We start from the raw sequence: 18,764 nt of genomic DNA on the forward strand, positions 1-18,764 counted from the left end.
ATGTCACGTTTCTTGCCAGGCTTATGAATATATAATCAATAATAAGTTTACTGTTCTCTCATACGTTGTAATACTAAGGTTAAATGCGTATGTATATTTGCTGACCATATTTGCTAAAGTTTTACTAATATTAGAACTCTGCTGCATCGCTGGCTATGAGACATGTGGCACTACTGTACAGCGGGAATTCCCCAACACAGCCGCACCCAATCCACATTGTTGGAGGAGCAGGACTATAGTAGTATTATGGGTTTGGGGTGCAAATGTATTTGTCAAGGTATGTTTATTTTATTATCAAAGCAAATTGTTCCTTAATTTCATAGCAGTGTGAGAACAGTATACAGCTGCCTTGGTCTCAGTTATCAATGTGGTGTATGGTGTTGTTTTATGTTGTCCTGCATCTTGTATGGGTTGTATGTGAAGGGTATTGTTTTTCAGTGATGTTTAATAATAATGGCATGCAGCAACTGTGAACCGGAGGCATGGGGGAAAATGCAGTGTTTTTTCTTGGGATTTCTGCTAGGTACCAGAGATGAGGCATTGTTGTGAGTGACTATTGTTATTGTGCTATAGTAAAACAAACAGCGTTCTGAAAATATTCTGACTTTCATTAACTAGCAGGTGATACAAATATACCAAATCAAATGAAGATATTTCATGTACATGTATGACAATGTGGTCAGGCAACATTGCCACATGACCCAAGGCAGGATTTTCCCTGGGGGAAGGGGGGAGAGTCAGGTCACCACGCAGGTGCAAGTTGAGTTACTTCTCATCTGGTCGCCACGATGGAAGGACACTCTGACGCTTCCCCGTCTTACTGTGTGTTCCACAGCCAAACCAAGGAATTCATCTTCAGAATTAAAGGACACTTTTTAAAAGAAAAAGCAAATCAAGGACCACTTTTATCCACAAATCAAGTGAGGAAGAGGACAGCAGATGCAGCTGGTATATCTGAAGCCACAGTAAAGAGGATTTGTTCCAGCACAAACAAGATATGCACCAAAACACCACATCCCTATCAGTCTGTCTTTACTCCTCCGAAAGAGCCACTCTGCAATAATAATTAGCTTCGATGATTTTGGCAAATGTGTTCTAAGAACAATTTTAAAATTCTACATAAGAGGAGTACCTATGTTGCAGAAAATAAAGGAGGAATTAAAAGAAAAAAAATAGGTTTCAAAGGATGCCTGGAATCCTTACATACAGTCATCAGAGAAATTGGTTTCCAATACAAGAGAGCTAATGGTCGCAAATTTCTGATGGGGAGAAATGATGTGCAAGCTACAAGAGCACATTTTTTACAAGAGATTAAGTAACTAAAGAAATCCTGTGAGAGCTTTGTTTACCTTGAGATTTGAGTCAACCAGAATTACACCATACCAAAATATTGGGTTGATACCACAGCCAGCAAAGCCACAGGAGTAAAAGTTCCTACAGGGAAAGGAAGCCGCCTCATCATCCTCCATGCTGGAACTAAACACAGATTTGTTGAAAATGCTGATCTTGTATTCCAAGCAAAAATTATGACGATTATCATAGTTAAATGACATCATGAAGATTTGAGGAATGGTTTAAGACACAAATGCTGCCTATCATTCCTCCTAACTTTATCTTTATGATGGACAATGCTGCCTAACATTCAGTGCAGCTTGAAAAATGCCAACTCAAGCTTGGAGGAAAATAGAAATCAAAGAATAGCTCGCCAAAAAAGGAGAGCAACCAGGTGATTGAGTTATTAAAAAGTCAACTTTTACTTCTCACAAAGAAGTACAGCACTGGTGAAAAATACTTGACTGACACCATCGCCAAGGATGCTGGACACGGGGTTGTGCAGTTACCGCCTTACCACTGCCAGTATACATCCCTATAGAACTCATCTGGGCCTAACTCAAGAGGAACATTGCTGATAAAAATAATTACAAGTTGGCAGATCTGAAGATCCTCGTCAAACAGTCCCTGAAGAAAGTTACACCAGCGCACTGGATGAATGCAGTGATGCACACAGACAAATTGCAAGAGATGCAGAACTTGATCTGTCAGTTGATCGTACTATGGACTCATTTATAATCAACACAGAAAATACTTCAGATGAGGAAAGTGATTCTGATTAAGTTATGCTGCTGACGCTCAAGCAGAGGATTAGACCTCCAGGGGACACCTCTATAAAAAAAAATGCATCTATAAGACTTTTACCTCAAAGGTGGTGTGGAAAAAAGTCTTCATCCAACAGTCTTTGATAAATAACTTCAGCTTGGGGCAATAGCTAAAATATAATAGTTTCATATGTTTCTTTACATCACCTATCATATTACATTGGGTATCTTGAGAGGACATAACAGTAAATATTCGGTAAATTATCAGTCTCATTATCACTTTTATAACCTGCATCTTACTGTATGTTCATGTCTTATCCTCCCACCTTCCTTTTTTTTTTTTTTTTTGTTTGTTTTTAGTGAAGTCATGCGTCAAATTTAATAAAGAACAGTTATTCCGTTTTTTCGGAAGTAAGGAGAGATACGCCAATGTTGCACAGATTATCGGCATCACCCTACGGGTCAATACAATTTTGTTTTACTATAGTAAAGATTATATCAACAGTAGAATGGCCCTGACGGAAGCCATACTGGCGACTGGATAGAAGATTGTGAGGTGGAATGTTAAAAAATCTTTCTATTGGAAATTTCAAAACTTAAGATAGGCGAGAGGTTAAAATTACAGGGCATTAGTTTGAGGAATCACAACAGTCACACTTAGGAACAGGCTGAATGCAGGCACACTTCCAGCGAGAAGGAAAGATAGAAGGCACACTTCCAGCGAGAAGGAAAGATAGATGCTGACAGAGTTGAAAGAATTTAGCCAGGAGAGGTGCAAGCACAGAGACAATTTTTGAGAACAATAAGAGGTATCCCATGAAGTTCATAAGCCTTCTTAGTTTAGGCCAGCTAGGGCATGGAGAACATCACTGAAAGGAATTTTCATGAAAGGCATGAAATAGTCAGAAACAGGGAAAGAGACAGACAGGCCCAGAATCATCCAAGGTAGAGTTATCAGCAAAGGTTTTAGAAAAGAATTCAGCTTTAGAGACAGAGAAGATGGCAGTGGTGTCATCAGGATGAAATAAAGAAAGGAAAAATGAAGAGGTAAAGTTTTTAGAAACATTTTTGGCCAGATGCCAGAAGTCTGGAGGGGAGTTGAATATTAAGAGATTTTGATATTTTTTATTAATGAAGGGGGGAATTTGGCAAGTTGGAGAACATACTTGGCATAATTCCAGGCAGAAATATAAAGCACACGAGATTCAGGTGATGGAAGACTCATGTACCTTTTGTGGGCAACAACCTCTCTATCATGCATAGTGCAAGAACATGCTGTGTCAAACCAAGATTTGGAAGGTTTAAGTTGAGAGAAAGAGTGAGGAATGTATGCCTCCATGCCATAAACTATCACCTCTATTATGCACTCAGCACAGAGATGAGTCTCTGACATGGAAGCAGTAGTCATTCCTACAAAAATCAGGATAATATCTCCTCAGGTCCTGCAACCGGCAGAGGCAAAATGACAGAGGCACCTCCACTTTGGGATCCTGAGGTGGGATTGCAGAAATAGGGCAAGATACAGATATGAGATTATGATCAGAGAAGCCCACTGAAGAAGATAAGGTAACAGCATAAGCAGAAGGATTAGAGGTAAGAAAAGATCAAGAATGTTGGTCATATCTCCAAGACAGTCAGGTATAAGTAGGATGTTGCACCACTTGCTCTAGATCAGGGGTTCCCAAAATGTGACATGCGTACCACTAGTGGTACACTAAGGCCTTCCAGGTGGTGCAAGAGCCTTTTTGGGATCATGTGTGATTTTTCATTAAATTAAATTAGTTCATTTCTCATAAAAATTATTATTGTCTTACACAAGATAATTTGGCATCGATCAGCTGGTGGAGAAAAAACAGATGCATCCCTTGCATTAAATTAATTTGTGTTCCTTGTTGTTAGTTCATTTGTGTGTTTTTTTCTAGTGAAAAATCAATATTTGCTAGAATTGAGTTTTTCTGGAACCATATTGTATGTGGCACACACTCAAGAAAAGTTTGGGAGGATAGCAAAGTTGAAGGCTAGTTCACCAGGATGGTCAATCAAGGGAGAGGAAAGCCAAAGCTGGTGGTGAACATTGAAATCACCATGGATCGAGATCTCCACACGAGGATAGAGATAGAATGTGCTCCACTTTGTAAGTTGAATAACCAAAGAACTTTCTATTGTCAGAGGAGTTAGGTGAGAGGTAAACAGCACAGATAAATCTAGTTAGAGAATGACTTTCGAGTCAAAGCCAGATGGTGGAAAACTCAGAAGATTCAGGAGTGTGGGCATGAGAGCAAATAAAATTGTTCCGCATGTAAATGCAACATCCAGTTTTGGAATGAAAATGAGGATAAAGAAAGGGAACAGAAAAGGGGCTACTATTGGTTGCCTCAGACACCTATGTTTTTGTGAGGAAAAAGATGAGGTTTGGTTGAGGAGAGGTGGTGTTGTACAGCTTGCAAATTCAATCTAAGACTGTTAATGAAGTTAATGAAGAAAAAGTTTTGGGGAATGTCACGACATTTATGGTTGATACCAAGAGCAGTCTGATCTAGGGACACTGAGGGTCCCCCTCTCCAGAAAGAGACTCTGAGGTTTGGTGTGAAGAAGGAGAGTTGTCTTTAAAGGACAGGTTGTGACTGCCCCACTGATTTGTGAGACACAAAGGAATTTCTTTCATAGTGAGTTCACAACACCACAAAGACCAGAAATAATGCTATTATACCTTATTTTTCTGTGTCTACTACCTCCTCCACATAATACCTAGAATGTGGTCAAATGTCACCTCTTATCAATAAAAACAGGTATAACTGGAGAAATCCATCAGTCTCACTGATGCAAAAAAGGAGTGCAACTACTATCAAGCACAAATTTTTCTGACACTTTTCTTCTACACACTTTCCCTCACAAATTACTCATTTTGTGTTAATGCTAATAGAGTACTGGAGGGTCTGTGCACCAGGCAGATCTGTGTGATAAATCCCATAACACATAAACAGAAAGTGGAAATGACGAGGCAAAGTTCAAATTTTCCCGCTAGTACCTTTTTACTGTTCTGTGCATGCCAAAGAGAAATAGGTAGTGCGTCTTCCACTATAATTGAGGTAAACTGCATTCCGCTAACTGTTTCAATAGCACACATGAATGTCAGTGTTAGTCATTGCCACCTATTTTCATATAAAACTAACTTAACTCGTCAACGAACTTGTCGTTATTATGCATGGTAGTCAAGTGGTTGAGGATAAACATGTCTAGTCTCAACAAATAAGGCATTATTAGGCTATAGTGAAACTAAACTGCACTGACCCACAGCGTGTGGCCGATAATCTATGCAACATTGCCATATCTCTCATTACTTCAAGGAAAATGGAATAAGTTTCTATTCAATTCAATGCATGACTTCGCTAAAAAAAAAGAGGGTGAGGGAAAGACACAAGAAACGTGAAGAACTCTGCAGGCTATTATGCCATTAGTAAATCAAATACAGTAAAGGTGCTGGTTATAAAAACAAAAATGACTGATAATTTACACAATACAGGCAATCCCCGCTTAACGAACGGGTTACATTCCTAAAAAACTGTTCGTTGTGTGAATTTTCGTTAAGCAAACCAATAATTATAACAGGTTTGACCCCTGACTTGAACTTCCATTGAGAGTAAACAAAGCGAGAGTGCATCATAGTACAGTAAAAGGTTTAATGAAAGTAAAAATTATGAAGTTAAACATTTAAGCAGTTTAATTTAAGACAAAGTCATTATAATGTACACTAATGTATGTATGTACATAACTTTATAACGTTGATGATCTTAAATTCATGAAGGGAGGGAGAGTGGAGCAGGAAAGATGCTAGCTGGCAACCTGCAGAATGTAAACAAAGCATGCATCATTGTACCCCATACAAAACTTATGTACCACATTTCCACAAGGCTTTCCATTTTATCCATTGTAGAGTCACGAATTCAGGTGGTTCTTTTAGCTTGCAAGGAAGATACGGTCTCACCAGCCTTCTTAATAGAGTCTGCTGACTTGAAAATAGTAGAGACAGTAGATGGAGTCAAGCCATGGTGGCGAACAATGCTATTAGTTTTCTCGCCTCTCTCGTGTCTGTGAATAATATCCAGTTTCACTTCGAGAGTAAGAGACTTCCTGGTCTTCTTAGCAATGCTAGGCGACATTGCAGGGCTGGTTGCAGGGCATTTTGGTGGCATGTTGGTCCAGCTGGTGCTGGACCCTGTTTTTGTTTTGAACTAAGAGTGGGGTGCATTTTGTCCATGAGAGGCGCTGGTGTATTCAAAAGCCTGTCGAATTGCGTGATACGGCGGGGCTTTCAAACTTGGAAAAAAATTACCTGGATAAAATTTTGTTGAAGCGAGTTTGGCGTTCACTATACGAGCAGATGGTAGTAAAAGAAAACGTTCGTTGTAGCAAAATTTTGTTGTGTGAATGTTTGTTAGGTGGGAGTTGCCTGTATTTACTGTGATGTCCTCTCGAGATACCCAGTCTATTGTAATGAGTGGTGAAAAGAAACACAAGATGAAGAGACATTTTTCCTTGGTGTGGCTGTACAACACACATGAAGATGGGGAAGTGTCACTGTGTCCTTCCATCATGGCGACCAGATGAGTAGTGAGTCGATTTGCACATACATGCTTGCTCAGCTCCCCTTTCCCCAGGGAAAATCACACTCTGAGTCAAGTGGCAATGTTGCCTGACCTGATATGCCACATCATCATACATGTACACTTGATCCTCAATTATCCGGACTTTGTTTATCTGGATTTTGGTTAATCTGGACAGTGTTCAGTTAATAATTCAATAATTTGAGTCCAGACTGCCAACAAATGAATTCAAACAATGCGCGCCTTGCACACTTCCAGAAACGGCCAATAGATGGCAGCACCACTACAGCAGGCGGTTGTAAACAAGTCTGGCTGCTGCTAGTTAACGCTGTGTATTGTCCGGTATCTGTGAGCAATTTTGTGCATTTTCAGATCTCAGAATTCTTAAATTATGTCTCCCAAGGGTTTTAAGCATAAGTGAGTGGCCCTAGTTGACCTAAAAGATGGAATTAATAAGAAAATTAGAGAAAGAAGCTTGCGTTATGAGTGTTTGTGAGGAATATGGTATGGAAAAGCAAACTAAGTCAGACATTAGTGTATCAAAAGATATGCTGGCAGAATATTCTGCCAAATACTGTAAGGATACATCAAGTAAAAGTGGTGAAGGTGCACCAGGGAAAAATGTAAGAAAGGAAAATATGCTGCATTACCACCTTTAAAAAGTGTAAGCTGGCATATAAACTGATATATAGGATTCCAGGGGGAACGATAGGTGGCTGTGGCAATTCTGCAATCAAAACAGACTTTTAATGCTACTGTGCAGGGTGAAGGTGGCGATCTGACACACCCAGCATCGCATGACATAGCTGCATATTGTGGTAGTATATTCATTGTACTTCATGTATACAAATTCTTTTTTCGTGCGCTCAGGTATTAATATATACTGCGACCAATATGTTGAGTTTTTAAGGTATTTTCTATGGTCAAAACTAGGGGTCAACTTATGGGGTAGATATAAAATAGCAACCTTCAAATATATTTACACCAATAATGTCAGCATACCAGAAAATTGGCCTAAGGGCTGTATTTACGTGTTATTCTAATAACACAGTATAAACCGGAAACTGCTAATCATGAGGAATGCACATACTGACACTTTACACTCAACCCCCAGCTATAGCGAGTTTCGCTAACGCGGTTCAAAGCTATCACGGGAACATAAAAAAACACCCTTACATTGCTAACGCGGATCCTAATGGAGCTATCATGGCCCATGAATCACTCTTTATCCCGGATGTTGACGTGAAGGCTACATCATATCATCTGACTTGCTGATTGGCTGAATTTGAGTGACGCATTAGGCTGTGATTAGCCAGCACACTCCTGCTTCCCCGCTCCTCTGCTCCCCCGACACAGTAGACTGCGTGGCGCGTGTCGTGGTGAACCTCAAGGTCACGTGTGTATTATATCCGGACAATGGCCTCTACTCCCCCTGGCCAACCAGGGAGATCCCTACCACCCAACCCAACCCAGCGAAGGCTACAGCGGCGCCTGGGAAAGAAATTAAGAAGAGGAAGAACCTTACATATGCAGTGAAATATGAGATAGTGAAATTGGTTGAAAGTGGACAAAGTAAAAGTTCAGTGGGTGCTAAGTTTGGTATCAACGAGTCTACAGTGAGAGGTATTTACCTCAAGAAGGACCACATTAAGGCACATATGAACCTTGCAAGTGATACTGCTGGACATAATGCTGTGCGAAGTTCAAATCATGTCCTTCTCAAGACTAAGCAGCTCCTCAGCAAATACTTTGACCGCATGGCAAAAAAAAAATTTGGCTGTGGACACGAAGGAGGCCATGGGTACAGCAAAGGAAATTTATAAAGGAGTGGCAGCAAAGTGGGGCATTAAACAACTGCCAGTATTTTTTGCATCTAAAGGATGGTTTGACAGATTCTTAGCTCGACACCAAGATAAAAAACATCAAGATTTCTGGAGAAGCTGCAAGTGCAGACTTGGATTCAGCCAGGCGATACCCAGAACAACTGCGTCATGTAATTGAGGACGGACAATACACTCATGATCAAATTTTCAACATGGATGAGACCAACTTTTATTAGAAAAGTATGCCACATCGCACATTTATTTCTTCAAGATCAGCCTGTGTACGTGGAAGAAAGGCAATTAAGGAACGCTTCAACTTACTACTGGCTATGAATGCTTCAGGAAGTTGCAGACTCAAGCCCACAGTTGTTCATCGTGCCAAACGTTCCAGGGCTTACAAGGGTCAAGATATGAACAAGTAATTCTTTTTTTATTTATTTTTTTTTTATTTACGTAGGGAAGAGGGCCAGCCAAGGGCAAAAAAAAGAACGTTTGAAAAAAGCCCACTTGAGCGCTGGCTCTCCAAAGAGTACAAAAAGTGCCAAAACCGTCAGCCAGAATTAGGGGAGCAAATGCCTCGATACCTCCCTCTTAAAAGAAGACAAGTTGTAGGAATTTGGAAATACAGATGCAGGGAGGGAGTTCCAGAGTTTACCAGTGAAAGGGATGAATGATTGAGAGTACTGGTTAACTCTTGCATGTTGGACAGAATAGGGATGAGAGGAAGAAGAAAGCCTTGTGCAGCGTGGCCGCAGGAGGGGAGGCATGCAGTTAGCAAGATCAGTAGAACAGTTACCATGAAAATAGCGATAAAATATAGAAAGGGATGCAACATTTCGGCGGTGAGAAAGAGACTGAAGACAGTTAGTTCGAGGAGGGGAGTTGATAAGACGAAGAGCTTTCGATTCCACTCTATCAAGCAAAGCTGTGTGACTGGAACCCCCCCAAACATGCGAAGAGTACTCCATACAGGGACGGATAAGGCCCTTATACAGAGTAAGCAGTTGGAGGGCGAGAAAAACTGGCGGAGACGCCTCAGAACACCTAACTTCATAGAAGCTGTTTTAGCAAGAGATGAGATGTGAAGTTTCCAGTTAAGATTATGAGCAAAGGACAGACCGAGGATATTCATTGTGGAAGAGGAAGACAGTTGAGTGTCATTGAAGAAGAGGGGATAGTTGTCTGGAAGGTTGTGTCGAGTTGATAGATGGAGGAATTGAGTTTTTGAGGCATTGAAAACTACTAGATTTTCTCTGCCCCAATCGGAAATTTTAGAAAGATCGGAAGTCAGGCGTTCCGTGGCGTCCCGCGTGATCTGTTAATTTCCTGAAGGGTTGGACGTCTCTGAAAGAACGTGGAAAGATGTAGGGTGGTATCATCAGCGTAGGAGTGGATAGGGCAAGAAGTTTGGTTAAGAAGGTCCTTAATGAATAATAGAAAGAGTGTGGGGTGACAGGACAGAACCCTGAGGAACACCACTATTAATAGGTTTAGGAGAAGAACAGTAGCCGTCTACCACAGCAGCAATAGAGCGGTCGGAAAGGAAACATGAGATAAAGTTGCAGAGATAAGGATAGAAGCCGTAAGAGGGCAGTTTTGAAATCAAAGCTTTATGCCAGACTCTATCAAAAGCCTTTGATATGTCTAATGCAACAGCAAAAGTTTCACCGAAATCTCTAAAAGAGGATGACCAAGACTCGGTAAATGTGCACTGGCTTAGTTCTGCAAAGGGATATGTGTCAGCCAAGCTTGGTCTTGACTGGCTTAAGGATTGTTTCATTCCTGAGGTTGAGGACTACTGCAAGAGAAATAACATCCGCTTCAACATTCTCCTCGTTTTGGATAATGCACCTGGCCACTCAACACTCCTTGCAGACGTGCATCCCAATATTCGGGTGGAGTTTTTGCTTTCTAACACCACATCACTAATACAACCACTTGATCAGGCAGTAATTTCAGTGGTTAAAGCTGCCTTTTCTCGCCGGCAGTTTCGAATGATGCGGGCAGCCACTGAAGATGCCACTGTTCTCCAGAAACTGGTTGAAAGTGAAAGTGAACATGGGGAGGAAGAGCTAGTGGGAGATAATGAATCAGAGTGCCATGTGCTGCAATATTGGAAAAGTTTTAGTGTCAAGGCTGCTGTTGACTTAATAGTGTCATGCTGGAATGACGTTACTCCTGCTACAATCAAACATGCATGGCGTAATCTGCTCGAGGGCATGCCTGAGGACAGGAAAGTAAAAGTAGCAGGCGAGCCACAAACAGTGGCGGCAGAGGTGGAGGCAGCTGCATTGGAGGCTCGTCATATTCCTGGCTCTGGTTTTGCTGAAACTACCAACGACAACATCCTAGAAATGTTACAACCCAATGCACCCAGTGCACAAGAAATGTTGAATGAGGATGCCTTGTGTGATGAAGCCAGTCCTGAAGAGAATGAGGAGACAGCTGGTGTTGAAAAGAAAGGACTGCCAATCAGTGAAGTAAAGAAGCTGCTTGAATATGGCCTTCAAATTCGTCACATCTTGGAGCAGGACACTCTTATCAATAATGAGGGCAAGATTGCAGCCATAACCCAGGCTCTGTTCCCTTATGAGGAGATGTACCGCGCTCATGTAAACAATCTCAGGCAGCGTAAAATCTCAGATTATCTACAACAAAAACAACCTGCCCAGCCTGCTGACAATCCTCAACCTTCCTCTTCGAGCTCTCTCTTTGATGAAGACAGTGATGAGGAATTTCATGGCTTCATGAATGATCTGACTCATCGGAGGGGTGGTGGAAACCAGTAGCCACTACCAACGCCTCGGAGCCCCCTCCCTCCTCCCACCTACAAATCAACACACAAAGGTGAACTTGTTTATTTTCTTTTGTTTTGTTGTTTGTTTTTGTGTATTTACTTCAGTATATTGAAATGTGAATGGTATCAATAAATCATAGTAAGATGAGAAGAAAACAAGGTGCTAATTTGTTGAATTATGTTGCTACTCTGGCTGGCCAGAATCAATTTTATTTTTTCCTATTATTTCTTAACAATGGCTATCGCATTTTTAGATATCGTGGCGATATTAAGGGACCAATTACTTGCGATAGCTGGGGGTTGAGTGTATAGTAAGTAGAAGAATATAGTCCCAACACAATAATGTAGTTTATTACTATAGAATACTTTACTGATACAAAAGCTAAAAAACATGATCATTTCATAATGAAATTCATAGTTGACTGCTCAGTGTTGCTACAGGCATTCCATTTGAACAGCTGTTTAGGTGCAAAATTTTTAATAACACTTTATGTTTTTAAATACAGTACTCGACGCAGCAGTAGGCCGGGTCCTACTCGCCCGGCCTATAATTTGGCGAAAAAAGAATTGATTGATACTCTGTACGAAACTTTTAGGACTTGTTAGTTGGTCGGTGGGGCCGCCAGCTAGTGGGTGGAGCTTAATGCTGCGGGCGCCAAAAATGGCTTAGTCACTCTCCAGTTCCCAGTGGACGACGTTTTCACGAGAGACTCACGACGATTAATACCGCGTATTATTGCCACGTCGCGGTGTTATCAGTGGTTCTGTGCTCTTAATATGGGGAAAAACACATTTAGTGCAAGATAAGATCGCTCAGATCATCGCATTGAAAGAATCTGGGCTGCAAACAAAGGATATAGTTGCACAACTTGGTGTGAGTGAGCGTTCTGTACGCCATTGGGTTGCCAGATTCAACCAGCAGGACAGCCGAGACACACCAACTCATGAAAGAAGGCCAGGGCCTAGTAAAAAAAACCAGTGATCGTTGCAGGAACATAGTGAAGCGTATCTTAGAGTCTAACCCTCGTATCTCAGCCAGAAAAATTAAGGAAGAAAACCCTAGGTTGCTGGGAGACATCTCTGTGCATACGGTGTCCTGCCTCATAGCCGAGCTGGGCTACAAAACCATCGCACAGTGAAGAAGCCCCTCCTCACCCGTAGGCACAAAGTGAATAGGGTTCAGTTTGCCAGGAAATACGGAGCATGGGATGAGGAGAAGAGGCTGACTGTACTATGGTCTGATGAAAGCACCTTTACGGTGACTTGCAATAGGGATAGAAACGTGTACAGGCCACGCGGTAGTGACCCACTAGACCCCCGCTACACGTGTGCTACGGTTAAGCATCCAGACTCTTTGATGGTGTGGGGTGCCTTTACCGGTCACGGTAAGGCACAACTTCATGTTTTTCATAATAAAGAGAAAGTAAATCAGTATAATTACTTAGAGTTGCAGTGTGACGTCCTGCCCCAGGCATTTGAAGACACTGAGGCTATTGTCTTCCAGCAAGACGGGGCCAAGCCTCATACAGCCAAATCAGTAACCCAGTGGCTTTGTGATTGTGAGGTGTAGTTTATTGATGATTGGCTGGGCAACAGCCCGGACCTTAACCCCATAGAAAACCTGTGGCAGATCGTGAAAAGAGATCTGCAGGTGAAGGATGTGTCGTCTGTTCCTAAGCTCAAGAGGGATATTCATGCCTCATGCGATCGTATTGACCCCCAAATACTTTGAAATCTGGCACTGTCTGTTCCCATGAGGCTTAAGGACGTCATCAGGAGGAAAGAAAACCCAACAAAGTATTGAATGTAAGTACAGACTGTTGTTTATTGAATATTTCCATAACTATGTGCCATTTTTTACTGCCTGGCCTACTGCTGCATCGAGTACTCTATAACTGAAGGAATTAAGAGTGAGTGAGCAGGCAAGTCTTTATAGCAATAAGCCACTGGAAGGCTTCCTGTAACATATTCCTAAATTTAATATACATTTGGTCAATATTAAGCCCAAGGAATTCAAAATCTCAATTGCTGCTACTTAACCCTTTCAGGGCGCAAATAGATGTTTGGGTCATGCCTGTGACGCAAATTTGGCCAAAAAATTGACATTTGCAAAAATGGAAAACTCAATATTCTCATGCATAATAGGGTGTTACGCATCTACTGTAAAAAATTTAGGTCTCTACTCATCCTGGAAAGTGGTGCAATAATGATGGGAAGTTGGCTTTCTGGTGGTACTTTGTGTGCTGTTGAGTTTTGCCATCGTAGCGGGTGGTTATTTTCCGCCACAACTTGTGCAGGTGTTTTCACTAAATTACACAGAATTTTCTGCCTGATTTGAACTGCAGTTCCTCAGGACTGCTCCAGAATGTGCTAGGGTAATCAATCATTTTTCACACCTGTGCATACATTATGCCCACAAAATAATATAAAATACGTTTTCAGAGTGTTTTCTTGATGTACATACTATCATGAGCGTATCAGGATACGCATGCCCATATATGGTAATATACGAAATACGCAATATACTACCAATAAACGAATAATATTTGGCATATCTGCTCTCTAACAAGATTTGATCATTACTCTTGTTATTTCTGTAAATAAATGCACAAATAGCCACTAGCGACGTCGTAAAATAATAATAATTGTGAAAAAAAGGGCATCTGATACTCTACTGTGCCGTGTGGATGCCATTGTGACTATATTTTTCTTACCACGCAACTGATGGCGCATCTCATGAGTCGAGGGAGGATGGGAGAATGTCATCTGGCAACTAGCAGTAGCCAGGAGGCACGCGGTTTAATTCTGTGACTCGTCAAATATGGGACCACAATCGTGGACAGGAGGCATTTCCCTCAAAGCCACAATCGTGGTCCGGAGCACTGAAAGAGTTGAATAACTATTGAACAGATTATAATTTCCTTTGAAAAGTCAAATTCATTGACATTATTGTTTAGGGTAGGCAGCGTAAAAGTATATTTGAATAAGATAGGGAGATGATCACAGCTAGGTAGAGGGTAAAAAAAGTAATATAGGACATTCTGTCAGTAATATTGGTAAAGACAAGGTTGAGGATATTGTTGGAATGAACAAAGGTTGGAGCATTTATCCATTGTTTAAGTCCGAGAAGTGTAAAGACATCCAAAAACCTATTATCCATTGCAGAATGACCTAGAGGGATATCAGAGGACCAATCAATAATAGCAAGGTTAAAATTCACTTGTCAAAATTAACTCCCTGCTGACACAAAAAGTCTCACGAAAAGAAATGTGTAATGTTATCAGGTGTATGTACATAGAGTTACTAGGTGGCCTATGAACAACTAATGATGTTGGGTTGAAATCAGGAGATACAGTCCAGTGGTGTTGGTATAGTCATAAAAATCCTTAAGGATTTCAGATTTTGTGTAGTATTAAAGATGGAGCTGCCAGAACAACAACAGCAATAACTCCCACTTCCTTTTTTGTGATAAAGGGTTGTGGTCAAGACGGCCCCTGACCATGTCTGTTCCCCACGACGGCCCCACACTACAGACCACGATGGCCTCGGCATTTTTTTTACCCGTAAGATGATTTGAAATTATACTTGTTAATACAGCATCTTGTACTAAGACAGACTGTATTAACAAATCAGTCGCTCCCCACTTCCCCATCCCTCCCCATCCTCCCTCGTCCAGTGATAGGTAACTGTACCACGTTGTACGTGAGTACTTACTTTTAATCACCACAATAATGTTATCGTGTAATGTTTATCAGTAAATTGCATGCTTGTTAAAACAATCTGTCTTAATATAAGATACTGAAACATTCCACAGATTGCAAAACATAACATTAGAACATTCGATATTTAGCCAAGTGGCACCTCCGGCTGCTGCAGCAAGCCACCAACAGTCGTCGTCATCTCATAATAAACTCAATGAACTATTGCGTTCCTCTCAGAAATTTTAAAATCATCTTACAGGTAAACAAAACCTTAAAATGCACATGTATATATAACATTTTCTGCTTAGAAATGCATGTTATTTCACCTCTTTCAACATGTTACACCCTGTATATGTATATGTACTATATGCGCAAGGTACAGCAATGTACCAATAATCTATGTTTTTAAAACTCCATACTACAAAACACTATCTCAGGAATGCTGAGTTGCCATCCACGGTTAACGTGTTAACATAATGAAACATGAGCTCAATCGTCGAACCAACACCAAGCAAGGTCGAACCGAGCACAAGTCGATATAAAGTTTGTTTATAGAAACATTATTCTACAAGACTCATTAATGATGGGGACATCAACGCAGCCTTCTGCAAAACATTCTGCTGCACTTTGTGTAGTTTGTGACACAGTGGTGACTGGCCACCATCATGCACTGCAGTGTGACTCCTGCTCCAGGTATCATGAGTTTGTGTGGTGGTGGTACAGTACCAACATATGTATTATGCTATAAATTTACTGAAGAACATTAAGCCTAATAGTCATTATATGTACTACTACTACTATGATGATGATGGAGGAACAAAGAATAACAAAGAAGTTTCTGCATTTCTACAACACAGATGTTGTGAGACGGGGGTGAGCTATTCCGACTACAGACTGCTTCAGCGAGGGGAACTGGAGCTTCCAGGCTGGCGTTGTATGTCGTGTCACACAGCTCCAGAACAGGAATCAGACATCGATTCTATGGATTTATCTCTGTCCTCTGCCTTGTCTCCTAACCTGAACCATGAAGTACAAGCTGACCAAGACTTCAATATCAGCAATACTTTTCGTGTACTATATCAGGATGAAGACAGTGTGATTGCAGATGAACCCATTCCTGATATATCTTGAACCTTAGTTAACTCATCTGATCTTCACTTTGAGGTTGTTCAAGGTGCCACACTGGAAGGAAAGCCACTACTAGTGGACAGCACTGGTTATACATACAACTTCAAAAGTAAGAAAAATGCAGGACCAAGTAAGATCACGTGGCAGTGTAGTGTCAGAATAAAACCCTAACTTGCAAAGCCACTGTAATTAAAGATGGAAAATCCTTTACACCTGGTCTTCACAGTCACTGCCATCAGCCTCAACCAAGGCGACAGAAGGCTATCAAAATCGCTGCTTTTGTAAAGGAAAAAGCAAAAGATGTTTTTAGGTCAGATGCAGCAATTGTTGATGAAGCATTATTGAAAGCAATCAATCCTAAAGATCCAGAGGCTAGAGTTCTGGAACCAACATTACTTGCTCGATAAGCCAACAGACTACACCAAAATGCATCCCGAAAACCCAAAGGAGCTAACTTTTGAATATTTTGAATATATTGATGCAACATTTAAGATTATTTCTGAGCCGTTTTACAAACTGTTCTCTATACATGCTTTTCTCTGGTATTTGTTTTAATGTCACACCAGCGCACCAAGGATTGCAAGGCTGTCCTTCATGCGGTTAATGAATTAACAGAAGAAATCAAAGTAGAAAAAATTGTAACAGATTTTGAGAAAGCAATCTGGAAGGCAGTACAATCTGTTTTCCAAGATGTTACTATAAGCAGATGTTTCTTTCACTGGTCACAATGCATCTGGAGGAAAACACAGCAACTTGGGTTAGCCATAGCCTACAGAGAGAATGTGCCTCTACAAAGTTTTATACACAAACTATTTGTCTTGCCATGTCTCCCACAGGAACACATAGAAGAAGCATTTAACAAAATAAATGATGGTGCCCCACAAGCTGCCCAATGTCTGTGTGACTACATTAGAAAAACATGGAGTGACAACCAGCTTTAGGAACCTGAGGTTTCGTCAGTTTATGGGAAATTGGTAAGAACCAATAATGACGTTGAGAGCTGGCATTGGCGGATTAACTACTACTTCCCCCTCCTGCACCACGAAGCACAACTGCTAACCCTACAACTCTGGATGGTTAGAGAAGGAAAGTTGCAATGATATAAAAGTAAGAGGACAACAACATCTGAAGGAAAATTGTTCAAGTTGTGGAACGATTTTGCTGCCAGGTAAATATCAACCTACTCTCTTGAAGAAAGGTTCCAGGATATTTGGTGGATTTTGATCTGACAATTGTAATAATTTTAGGGCACATGTTTTAGTGGCTGTAAAGATTTTATGAGATGCATGTTTTAGTGACAGTATAGATTCTAATATGCAGATGTTTTAGTGACAAAATTTTAGGAAATAATATGTTTTAGCAATAGTAAAGATTTTATGACAGGTTTTAGAGACTAAAGATTTTAAAACACATGTTTTAGTGAATACAGATTTTAAGGCATGTTTTAGTAATAGTAAAATATGTAAGGTGCAGATGTTTTGAAGTAAGTACAGATGATTTAGTGACTGTAAAGATGTGAACTAAGCTTTAAGAGGACAATTACCTAAAATTTAGTGTGGGGCCGTCGTGGTAACCATGGGGCCGTTAGGGTAAACATATGAGGCCGTCGTGGTCTGTAGTGTGGGGCCATCGTGGTAAACATGGGGCTATCAGGGAGGGCCGTCGTGGTCAGAGGCCGTCTTGACCAGGAAACCGTGGTAAAAGGTGACATTGAACTATATTTTAGCTTTATCCATCCAAAAATACAACAAAGTCCATAGGTATACTGGGGGTTAAGAGCTGAAAACATCAGAAAATAGAGCGGCGTGCGTGCCTGTCTTAATATTTACCAAACATTTAAACTGACTAACATTTGAAGTCTTACTCGCATAAGCATTAGTGCCAGCTAACTAACAATGCATCTTTCGCCCTTCACCACAGTCCACCAAAGCTGTCAATGTCTGCGAGGGAATACAGAGCTAAATAAAGACCCACTTGTCTGAGGTGTTAAAGGCATCGAATAGAGCTCTCAAGTCAATGTCTCGGGGCAATACAGTTTTACCCGGAGAGCCCAAGCCAAAGAGAGCTGTCTTGAGGTGCCTCAACTCCTTCTTGGGGTCGCTGGAGAGGGAGAGTTGAGCCAAGGACCGCGCCACCTCCTCCATCGTGACTTGTTTACCTACTATTACTTGATCTTGATCTTGATGATGCAGCTGACCTTGATCTCGATCTTGATGCTACAGGTGGCTCTGGATTGCTCCAGAGCAAGGTAATATTGATTGATTGATACATTTATTGTTGAATTAATAAATAATTGCAACAAAGGAGGAGGATGGGCCTTGCCACCCACCCCCTAGGCAAAGACTTAAGGTTAAAGTATCACAAAAATAACTCTGGACAGTATACACAACAAGAATACAAGTATTTCAATAAATAAATACACATATTGCACACCTTATTGCCTAAGACATCCTACAGTCTGGGAATATTACAAGGCGGCGGCATGACGTCACAAGTGAAGCCAGAGCGGTATTGGTCAGCTGCTGCCCCTAGGTGTCGGGCCATCTCGGCCCATCGCTGTCTCGGCCCATTTCAAACGCCAACTCGGCCCATTTCAAACGCCAACTCGGCCCACT

The 18,764-nt window shown here is 41.2% G+C and overlaps 1 protein-coding gene across 1 annotated transcript in view; it reads right to left on the reverse strand.

Annotated features, from left to right (window-relative positions):
* LOC123514191 (26S proteasome non-ATPase regulatory subunit 5-like) overlaps positions 1–18,320 on the reverse strand; it is a 71,203-nt gene extending 52,883 nt beyond the window's left edge. Inside the window, 1 exon segment of the mRNA XM_045271848.1 lies at positions 18,124–18,320. Coding sequence (XP_045127783.1) covers positions 18,124–18,293 — 170 coding nt within the window. The 5' untranslated portion in view covers positions 18,294–18,320.
* Between the last annotated feature and the right edge of the window lie 444 nt (positions 18,321–18,764).

The sequence above is a fragment of the Portunus trituberculatus genome, chromosome 5 (genome assembly GCF_017591435.1).
Source record: "Portunus trituberculatus isolate SZX2019 chromosome 5, ASM1759143v1, whole genome shotgun sequence".
Classification (NCBI taxonomy): domain Eukaryota; kingdom Metazoa; phylum Arthropoda; class Malacostraca; order Decapoda; family Portunidae; genus Portunus; species Portunus trituberculatus.